General features: G+C 39.5%; 1 protein-coding gene across 31 annotated transcripts in view; it reads left to right on the forward strand.

Annotated features, from left to right (window-relative positions):
* The window catches only part of NRXN1 (neurexin 1), a 1287731-nt gene extending 1283862 nt beyond the window's left edge, over positions 1-3869 (forward strand). For 30 of the 31 annotated variants that reach the window (XM_089528929.1, XM_089528930.1, XM_089528947.1 and 27 more), the window contains one exon: positions 2849-3869. In XM_089528929.1, the coding sequence (XP_089385055.1) occupies positions 2849-3153 (305 nt within the window). In that variant the 3' untranslated portion in view covers positions 3154-3869. The remainder of the gene's footprint in view (positions 1-2848) is intronic. The other variant, XM_089528959.1, reaches the window with a different exon arrangement.
* The last annotated feature ends 7856 nt before the right edge of the window (positions 3870-11725 follow it).

Consider the following 11725-nt stretch of genomic DNA (forward strand, 5'->3'; position numbering starts at 1 on the left):
ACCATGACCAAAATATTTTCCTAGATCAGGGGTTAGGAAACTGTGATCCCTAGGCTTCTTGAAAATGATTGTAAGGATAACCTGAAAGCTTGGGGGGGGGGGGGAATTGTACCATGTTTCCCCCCCCCCCCCAAAAAAACCAGAAAGTGACCCAGATACTGACTGAGTATTAAAACATCTCCCTATGACCCATCGGGGGTGTTGAAGACATTTAGAGAAAATACCTCCCCCCCCCCCAATCGATGTCCACTAAAGGCTACTGTGGTCCCCTAATTCCCAACAGATGTCCATCCCTTGCCTAAATGGATACTTTCTCAGTTCTCAGAGTAGGATTAGGCAGTTTTGGTGGCTGGCTTCCATGTCAGTAAGGCAGGGAATTTCATGCTGAGTTCTAGTCTGAACTTTGAACCAGCAAACCAGCAATACCCTGCCAATAGGTTCAATATCTTGGACAGCTGAGTTAAATTTTGAACTAAAACCTAGGGCAGATTCACCACCCCACTGACACAGAAGCCACCAGACACCACTGAGCATGGGGTGAAAAGGTAGTTGAGGTCTTTTTTTAATGCAAGCAAAATTTTCTTACAAATGTCAATGGTTCTAAGGCATGCAAAACCCCGCTCCTTTTGAATAAGTGATTATATGGAGCAAAACAAAGAAAATGGGTGTCAAGTGACAGATGCAAAGATAAGTAGGAGGAAGATCACTGAGGAGAACTTTAAAAGGATAAGTTCCTCATAAATGCCAAATTACCATGTGAAATTACACAGAAGCCAGTAAAAGTGGGGAAATAGAGAATATTATGATTGAGGCTGTGGGCGGAAAGAACAAACAAAGCTTGGGAACAGAAAAGAGTAGCTTGTGATGAGAAACAGGTATGCCAGCGAAGAGAACAATAGCCCTATAGAAAAGTAAGGCTTCCAGAGTAAGAGCAGCATCAATATCTGAATCTTAGTTGTTGTTTTTAAAAGGAATGGAACAGAAATTCTTGGCAAATAAATTATGCATAATGTTAAGCAGAATGACAACCCCGTGTCTTGTTTGTGTGTCTTCCTTGTAAACGCCCTCAGAGTTTAATGTTGGATTATTCACCTCACCCATCCCCAAGTCCTGCTTGCTGATATCTAGTTTTTATGATGCTCTTCCCATCAATTCTGTGTTTTATCAAAAGAGCTTTCCAGTTTGTCCCTCTGCCAAAGTAGTTTTGGGCAAGGGCATCTTCGCTCATACCTCAAATCTGTATTCTGCCAATTGCTAATGCACTTTCGTAAGCCTCTGGTGAGAGGAGATTGCAAGCATTGCAGCAAGGCATTCACTGTTTGGTATTTGCCATCATTCTCCAGTTATCATGTACAAAGGATTTAGCAGCATGCCCACCTTTATATAAATATTTTAAGAACCATTGGTATGAGTCAACTCCATTGCCTTCTGATAGTGCTCCTTACAGCTCAGTGCTTTATATCTATTTGGTAGCTGCTCTTTTCCCTTTAAAAAACACACAATAATTTACCACTTTTCCACACCTGTGGAAAGGAACCTTGGGTGGCTATAGGTAAGTAACATTTTAAGAGAGCTTTTTGAGGGGTGTCGTATACTCTAGTACAGTGTTTCTCAAATTACCTGATGTGGTGGACCAGAATCATATTTATGACATATGATTATCATATTTGTGTTTTTTTCATTATGACCAGACATTGCTGCTCTAAGGATCCTTAAGATTAATTGTATTGCATACAAATATTGTACTAACCATGTCTGAAAAGCAGCACAAGAAAAGGCAAACAAAATTTACCAAAAGCAAATGACTGCCACCCGCAAAAATGGAATTTGAGGGCTCTTGGAAATCAGTTTTGTGTTGGTTAATAAAATTTCTCACCGAAGTTTCACACTTCTTGCTAATTTGCTAAAGAGAAGTTTCAGTCAAATTTGGAACATCCTTCTTGGTTTGTGTGTTGCAGGAAATAAATGGGAAAAAAACTCTTGGAGAGTTATAGTAGTGCTGGTTTAAGAACAGTAGTGTGTGTGTGTGTATAAACATTCAGTAACCAAGCACATACCTTCTTGTGGTTTTCTTCATTGACTAGATGCACTGTTATAGTGCACCCTGATCTCTTTAACCCACAGAACCCAGGTAAATAAACACAAACAAGCACAAACCACTGGAGGCTTCTGACTAAACAGTAATGAACAATAGCAAGCCATAAATACAGTCGCATCATGTAAATAAAAATATCTGATTTCATTGTCAACAAATGTGAAGGATTTCTTTCTGCTATTTTTTTTATTTTCAACATTGTAAAGGTCTGCCTTGAGAATATGTTTGTCACCACAGCAGTTGAATTGGCTGTAATTCTATGTTTTTTTTCCTAAATTATGGTAATAAATTCATACCGATTGAAGCAATTATGTTATATTAATTTTTTTATTTAAATGATACACCTGTATTTGTGGCTCATTTCAGTCTTCACTAGCCACTCCCCAAACGCCCATGCAGCCAGTGGACACAATGGCTGGGATCGGGGTGTATTGGGACAAACTGTATTGACTGTATTGGGACAAAATGAGATCACACCCCCACAAATAAGAATACTGCCTCTATTGCTCACCATATCTGATGCCTGGTAAATCAGGACTGGGGAACTGGTCCAGCTGGGAGATGCTACTTAACTAAGTATCTGATCTAGGATCTTGGCCTGTGTTTCTTCTGAACACAAATTGGATACTAGAAGTGGTATAGGAGGCAGAAGAAAGTAGCCTTACTTTGCTGATCCATTAAGTGTGATTTGATAATGCACTGTCTTAAAATGTGATGATCTGTTTTGTACTAAATACATCTTTCTACTTACAGCAAGTCCAACTAAGCCTGGACGAGGAGGATACCCTAGTTCAGATGAAGTGGTTCGGGAATCCAGCAGCACGACTGGCATGGTAGTTGGGATTGTGGCTGCGGCTGCTCTGTGCATCCTCATCCTCCTCTATGCCATGTACAAGTACAGGAATCGGGATGAAGGCTCCTACCATGTTGATGAGAGTCGAAACTACATCAGTAACTCAGCACAGTCCAACGGGGCTGTGATTAAGGAAAAGCAACCCAACAGCTCGAAAAGCTCCAACAAAAATAAGAAAAACAAGGATAAGGAGTACTACGTCTGATCCTGACAGCTGAAAAAAGAACAATTGTATAGAAATAGTCTTCATTTTATCTGAGACATAAAACAAAACTTATTTACGTTACTTTTTATGAAGCACATGCAATGTTTAAAAAATGGGAGAAAAAGAACACAGGGAATGCAATCGGAAAGGAAAAGACTTTTTTTTTTAACAAAAAAAAACAAGGAAAGAGAAAAAATGAAATAAGCATTTCATACTCTTGTTTCACTGAAACTGGAGTCAATAAATCCCCTTACATCCACAGTGTTTTCATTTACTCTGCCGTCTTTATGTTGCTGGAATGTTTCTGAAGATGATGTTGGTAACTACTGCACACTCATAAGGCAAAGAGTATTACTACTAAAACATCACCCAGCACTACACAAAAATGCAACCAACTGAAACAAAACAAATGAAATCTCTCTCTCTCTCTCTCTCTCTCTCATTCACACACACACACACACACGTGCACACAGACATACACACACAGAAGCTACCTATGAATCTGGATTTAGCCAAAGTGCTAGTGCATTCCTGAGGAGTAAGTTAGTCTTATTACCTGAGAAGACTTTGCCGTTCTAGACAAGTGCTCAACAAGCAAACCTGAGTTTGTCACCCTGTGCATTGCAACAACAATTGGAGCTTGAGTTTGAAGTGAAGTGCTGGCCTTTCTGAATAAACCATGCAAGAAGAAGGAGAAGGAGAAGGAGAAGGAGAAATTCAAAGAAAAAAAGCCCCTTTCTGGTTGTGAGGAAAACAGTATAGCGGCCTTATTTTCAAAATAATAATAATAACAATAAACAAATGAAGTGAAATATAAGGCTTATTTTCACACACCACCAACAAACAAACCTGAGGGCATAGATGCAATCATTGGGGAAAAACGTTCATGCACGCTTAATATGTTATTACATATGTTTATATTAAAAAAACACATCTATATGTGCTTTCTGGACTGTGATAAGTGATGTTTTCTAGCCTGTTGTATAGACAATGCAAACTATATCTGCTCTTCAACCATTTTTGGTAAACTCAATGTTCTAAGTGTTGCTAGGTATAGACCGTTTTACGACATCTGGAGCAACCAACATTTCTGTTTACTTTGGCACCCATGAGAAAGTGCCACCGTTTTTCTTCCCCTCCTGATTCGTTCTGTCTTTCTTCTTCTTCCTTTTTCTTTAAAAAAGAATCTTGAGTTGAATTTAGTTTTAATTTACAGTATAGTGAACATACCAAGAAGGATGTGTATGAATGTATATAAGAGTCAGCTAATTTTCTTCTTAACCTGTACAGCTTCTCTCTCTCTTCTTTTGCAGTTCAGTTTTAGTAGTTTGTATGAAAGAAGTGGACTTAGAAAGCAAATATATATATAGATATAAACACCATATTTTTCTTCTTCAGTTTACTCATGCACTCCCAGGATACATCAGCAAAACCAATCAAAATCACATGATTTCTCTCCCCCGCCCCACGCACACACTAAACTTGACACAAACGTGGTGATTTAAATTACTTTTGCCCTCCAGACTGGATTATATCATTGGCCAGTATGGTTGATCACACCCCTGAAATGTGACAGAAACGTCAAATTTAATGGTCCCCAAATCTTTATTATTGCTACACTTAATTGGAAAAGAATTCAGAAGTATGCCCTTTAAATTGCTCTAGCTCTTCTCACTAAAACTTCTTTCAGTTATGTAAAGCAAAGACACCATTTATAAACTGAATGCAAAACAAGATTCTAGTTTGCATATTTTGGTTGAAAAAGTACCTTTTTTCTCCTTTCAGTGGTTCTTTTTTCAAAAAAAAAAAAGTACTGTATTATTTTCTAGAATTCTTCTAGGTTTAAATGGAATTTCTTCTTCTAAGTTAAGGTAGTCAGTTTGGCAATGAACCAGTATCTTTGCAAAGATATAAACATCAAATGCATTTTTGATTTAAAAACATGTTACAAATTTGCAGTTTTGTTTTGTTCTTTTAAAAAGGATGACTCCATTGGGTTCCCAACAATAAGCCATTGTGTAACGTCCCACTAAGTGAGAGAGATGTAAGAGGAATATGTTGCACCGAAAGTAGCTAGTTCAGTAGAGAATCATCCATATTGTGGAAGGCCTCCTGGGATGTGTGGAATTGTTTATACTTTACAGACAGAAAGAAGGAATTTGAAATTAGCTTTAACCAGCAGGGCACTGCATTGTCTTGTTTGCTGTTCACTGCCACTGGGGCAAAAAAAAAAAAAAAAGTGGGGGAAATTGATGGATCTCTGAATCTTCAACACAGCAATACTTTAGAGACAGATGTAAAACTGCCTTGGTGTTGCCATCTTTGGAAGCTGCCAAATGGTTTGATCATATTGTATGTGAAGAATGCTTTGGAGATTGGGTCTGTGGGGCAATGCTTGCAAATACGTGAAGGCTACATAACACTCAAGATAACCTACTGAAATTTCCCCAGCCATCCCTTCGGTTACCACCTTTATAATTTACCTTTGCCAAGTGAAGGACAGTAAATGGGTGCAGTCATGAACCATGAAGCAGGCATTGGCATCAATACCCAAGATAAAATAAGTCAGTGATGAGAAATGAATTTTCACAATGATAAGGCCACGTGGAAGGGGCTACAAATACATTTATCATTCTCCAAGCTGATGGCAAGGTTCTTTTGCATTGTCTTATATTGACATTAACATGATTACTTTTAAGGAATAAGTGATGGAATTGCCCTTTCTAGTAAAGGTAATCTGAAGCTATTTTCTCGGGAGTTACTCCTGTTCTTCCTTGTTGATTTTGTGATTTAATAACAAACAAAGTGTTTGCATTTATCAAATGTTGCAGTAGCGATATTAAAACACTTTTTTCTCTCTCTCTTTTCAAAATACATAACAAACACCTTAATCCCATCTCTATAGTAATCTAATTGTTGACTAAATCTGCAATCCTATGCTCACTTAACAGAGAGCAAGTCCCATTCATGACTATGGGTCTTCTTCTGAGTAAAACATGGTTAGGATTGTGCTGTGATGAGATGGCTATGGGTTGTTTTTTTTCTTACTGTATTGTGTTGCCTTTTTTTAACAATACACTAAAATAATGTGTGAAATAATTCATTCCCAAGATATCAGAAAAGAGGTCAGAAGCCCTTAACCTTATAGTGCTTTCTGTGATAGATATTTACAATTTTTTTTATTTGTTGCAAGGCCAATTTATCCATTATTGGAAATGCTAAGCAAGTGGAATTTACCGTTTTGTTAATAAAATGTTTCTTAATACAGTTGTTGGGTCATTATTTTCTCTTTCCTTCACATTATAATGCTGTGATTATTATTATTGTGTTTATTACTTACAACTGAATATATCTTGAGTAGCAATGAAGGAATGTATCAGCTTCACTTCCTTCCACATTCAAAGTGTTAGGTTCTTTTTAGCCATTTCAGAAGAAATGTGCTCACTTTGGTAAGGGGCTGTGCAGACCGGCCATTGAGGCTAGCTTGGGGGCAGAGTCGGGGCATGATGTCCATATGACACATGCCCCGTCTCCACTTCATTGCTGTGTGATGCCATGCACCGCTCCAAACGGCACATGGCATCATGCGCTCCTCTGGTGCTATGTTTACATGGTGCAGTCCCATAAAAGCACCTTAAAGCTGAGGCACCATGGCTGTCACACTTTTTGTGGCTCCTTTTTGCGCCCTGGAAAGGCCAGATTGGGGCCACGGTGTGCAGTTGCTGCAGCACCAATCTGACACAGCTGAAGGATGTGCTGAAGGCCCTTAGGGGTAGTCTGCACAGCCTCTAAGTTCTTATGCCACAACAACAAAAATTGTTTAATTCTCCCACCTTCAATACACAAGTTCAGTAGGTGCAGCTGTTCCCAGGAACATATCACACTTGTCTGACAAACAGCTGCTTAAAAGATGTCCAACAGAAACAGAAATCACAGGGATTCAAAACCAAATTTTAAAGAACTAGCACTGGAATCCTATATAACCTGTTAAAGTCTGAATTCAAAGATATAGCCATGTTAGTCTGTAGAATCATAAAATTGGAAGAGACCACAAGGGCCATCCAGTCCAACCCCATTCTGCCATGCAGGAAATCTAAATCAAAGCATCCCCAACAGATGGCCATCTATAGCCTCTGTTTAAAAACCTCTAAGGAAGTAGATTCCACTACACTCTGAGGGAGTTTGTTCCACTGTTGAACAGCCCTTACTGTCAGGAGGTTCCTCTTAATGTTGAGCTGGAATCTCTTTTCTTGTAGTTTGCATCAATATGGAGAGAGATCTTGTAGCACTTTTGAGACCTACTGAAAGAAAGAGGTTGGCAGCATGAGTTTTCATAGACTTCAGTCTACTTCCTCAGATGCTTTTGGTGGAGTGGAGGCCAGGCACAGGCATATACTGTAGATGCCTTAGGTATGTGAGAATGTCAATTCAAATTCAAAATCCTTTGGGTATGGAAATGAAGTAGCAAGTCCAGTTTTAACAATGGTCATTTGTGAACAAGGACATAGCCATTGGATATGGAAATGAGATGGCAAGACCAGCTTGGCCCTTGACATTCCATGTCAGACCTCAGGACAAAAGAATTACAAAGGAAGATTTGAAAGAGAAACAGCAGAACTGGAATTCATCCATAAACTAAAGTCCCTCATCAATGGGTTGGACAGGGACAATGGCTTCCTGGTTCACTATACATATTTCAGCACTATCTGACCCCATCCTCATGGGGGCATCCTACACTCATATATCCTCCCCACTTGTAGGCTAGTTTCCAAGGCCAAACTGGTCTTGTCATCTCATTTCCATATCCAGTGGCTGTGTCTTTGTCCACAAATGACCATTGTTAAAACTAGACTTGCTACTTCATTTCTATACCCAAATTATTTTGAATTTGAATTGACATTCTCACATATCTATGGTATATACATGTTTGTCCCTGGCTTCCACTCCACCAAAAGCATCTGAAGAAGTAGACTGAAGCGTAGAAAAGCTTGTGCTGCCAATTTCATTCTTTCAGTTAGTCGCAAAGATGCTACAAGATCTCTCTACAAACTGTTACAGTCTGTAACTTTACATATACCTAGCTACATAGTAGTGGTATAATAATATAACAGCAGCCCTCTAATGGCTATGGATGTTAGGCAACTGCACAATCTGAATTCCCACATATGTAAGGATCCACCTGCAAAGACACAAGTCCTTGGCAGGATTCTGGCCTAACTTCTTCCTAGATGAATGAATTTTCCCACATTTTAATTTTTGCAATCTAAACTGTTTTCTGTTCATTTTTTGAATAAGCACACACACACACACACATGTTGGAAAGCTTTTATCAGAAGCAGAATGGAACAAAATACTCATCCACTGGTCATGGGCCAGAAACTTGCTGGTACATTATGTGACCTTAACTACACAGAAGAGACCAAAAAAAAAAAAAAAAAAGGTGGCTGGAGCAGGAGCTGTGAGGAAAGTAAGGCACTGGAGAAAGACACTGCTTGAAGCTAGCATACTGACCAGTATCCTGGTTGCCACTTGCATAGATAATTCTCGGTGTGTCATTGTGGAGACCAGCATTCTCTTCCAGCCTCCACAACAACCAGTGTCCCTCCAGGACTCCAGTTTTGCTTCACTAACTCCCTTAAATGATCATTCTGTGGCTGGTGGAAACATGGGAGATTAGAAATGCATCTGGCTTTGCCTCACAGCCAGGCACAGACAGATCTCAATGGAAGATGTCATTGCTCTGTGTCTGGCTATGAGGAATAGCCTGGTGCTTCTCCGGTCCCTACCCTACTCCCCATCAGCTCCAGAATGGCCATTCAGGGGTGGGGTGGGGGATGTTGCCAGAAAACCATGAGTCCTGGGGAAGGTGAGTGGGAAGATGTAATAGAGTTCTGACTGCAGAATTCTTAGGATAGGCTCTTATCCTATGCTTGCTTCCCTCACCATTTGCTGCATTAGCTTGGGAATATGCAAACACTAGCATAGTGCATAGCAGATTATGTCCTGGATCTCCTGCAGGGCACCAGCCCCACTAGCACGTTCCACCTTCATTTCAGCAGAGGAAGCAAACCCACATATACCAGGTTGCTTAGGAAGGAAGGATGGGCCATACATTGAAATTTTGTTCCTGCACACCTTGATACTCACAAAGTGACTGTTTCCAGGATTTTGCAGCATTTGTACATGACATATTTTCTCACCATTAAAATATTTATCATAGTGAATCAGTATTATTGTACTGAGGGCCTCTGTTTTAATTGACTTTCTCTTTCAGGATCACAATTTTTTCTTACAGTACACATGAAGATGCACGAATGCATCCTCAATGAAACTCAACTATTGCATTGGCAGTATTCTATGTGCCGGTGTGGCATGTCTGCTCTAAACAGATGTGTGTAAACTGTAGGCCACACATAGGCTTTTTTTAGTGCAAACAGTACGCAGCAACATGTGTCAGAAGTAGGGCCAACAAGACATATTCTTTTGGATCCTTTTGGCACACCAGACTGGAATACACCTGTTACATAAATGGGATTTACGGATATTGACTCACCATTCAGCAAAAGTTTCCACTGGTTTGCTGTAGTTGGAAGTAACAATTGGTTTCAGGACTGCTACTATTTAACTGAGTAATGGTTGGTTCATATAGTTTAAGGTTAATGAAGGCTGTTGAAATGGAAACTGGAAAAAATACACTTCTGATTCATCTGCATTGTTGTTTATTGTATTCATTATAGTCTTACGTATTACTGAAAATGTATCTAGTGTATTTTCTGACCCTAGATTCACTGGCTTAGCATATCTTATTAGCATACTGTATATACTCATGAAGCAGGCACTGGCATTGGTACCCAAGATAAAATAAGCCAGTAATTAAAATAAGTTTAGAAAATTTAGTAAAAAAAAAACCCTGACCCCCCAAAAATGAATCGCCTTATCCACAGGTCAATGTAAGTACTTTATTTAACTCTTATATTAAAAATGAACCATTCCCTAGTGAAAGGCAATAATATAATCTGTCCTGGAAGCACTGACCCCCTTTATTCTCTCATCACTCCAGCCTTTTGCATGAGAACAAACAGTTATGCCTGCTCGAATTTTGAAACTTCTTCAGCATTGCTTTCCTTTGCTACATGCCCCTAGGTTTTACCCTCAGTTTATCCATCGGTCATATTTAAATCCATAATTTTGGCCCCAAAACCTGTCCTTGATTTATACATGAGGTTGACTTATAGTCAAGTATATATGGTATATTCTTTTTAATGTTTTCTACCTTTTTCAGCTCAAAGTGTGCCATGTTTTCACAGCATAAACTCATGTGAGAAGGACCTTGGGATTATTGTTGGTATAAATTGAACACGAGTCGCCACTGGGATGCTGCAGCAAAGAAGGCAAATGCTGTCTTTGCCTGATTAATAGAAACACAGTTTGCAAGTTCAGAGACAAAACAGTTCCACTACATTCTTCCCTGATCAAATCTCATCTGGCATACTGCATTTAATCTGGGTGTTTCATTGTAAGAAAGATAAAAACAAATCGGAGCAAGTTCAAAGGAAAGCAACAAGGATAAGAGTTATGGATAGCAAAACATTTGAAAAGAGGTTGCAGGAGCTGTGCATGTTTAGCTTGGTGAAAAGAAAATTGAGGTGTGACATGACTCCAACTCTTTAAATACCTCAAGGATTGCTACAAAGAAGAAGGTGGAGGCTTATTCTCTGCTGCCATGGAAGTAGAATTAGGTCTAAGTTTTTATAAGTTATAGAAGGATAGATTTTGATTGAACATTAGAAGGAAATTCTTGACAATGAAAGTGGTTCACACAATGGAAGCAATTGCCCAGAGAGGTAGTGTGGTGTTCTCTGGATGTCTTGAGCAGAAGACTGAACAGCTACCTTCTGGGGATGCTCTAGCTGGAGTTTTTGCACTGAGTAGAGGGTTGATCCTGGTCCCACATAGGGCCCCTTCCAATTTTACGGAAAAGTCCCAGATGCACAAACACATAATCCAAGAATGAATTGCAAATAAGTATGAGGCAGGTTATCTTAGAAGGTTGGTCCTTAACACATAGTTTGTGTACTTAGACTGGCTTCAGCCACATAAATGCCCATGGTGACATAGGGAAAGAGTGGGACTAATAGTGTAAACAGAGAATGCCAAAAGAAGACAAAAGACTGTGACATGACTATGGAGATTATCACACATCTTTTTCTCCTGAGCTAGGCACAGACTTAAACCCTTTAAAACCGGATGTTATCACACACCTCCATGCCCAGGTCGGCGGTATCATGTACCCAATCTAGACTTCTCCTGAACTTTGCAAAGAACAGGACTTTCCCATTCATTTCTAAGTCTGGGAGAAGTCGGCATTGAGTACATGATGCCCCTGAGCTGGACATGGAGGCATGCAATAACATCAATTTTTAAATAGTTTAAGACCATACCCAGCCCATGCCCAGCTCAGGAGAAAAAGGCATCTGATAATCTCATACAACTGTTAGTCCCAACTAGAGTAGATGGAGTTGAATGAATGGTTTCTAGTGATGTGTTGACTCTCCATTCAATGACTGGTTCA

Source organism: Sceloporus occidentalis, unplaced genomic scaffold (genome assembly GCF_023333645.1).
Source record: "Sceloporus occidentalis isolate IW3139 unplaced genomic scaffold, rSceOcc1.0.p SCAF_6, whole genome shotgun sequence".
Lineage (NCBI taxonomy): Eukaryota > Metazoa > Chordata > Lepidosauria > Squamata > Phrynosomatidae > Sceloporus > Sceloporus occidentalis.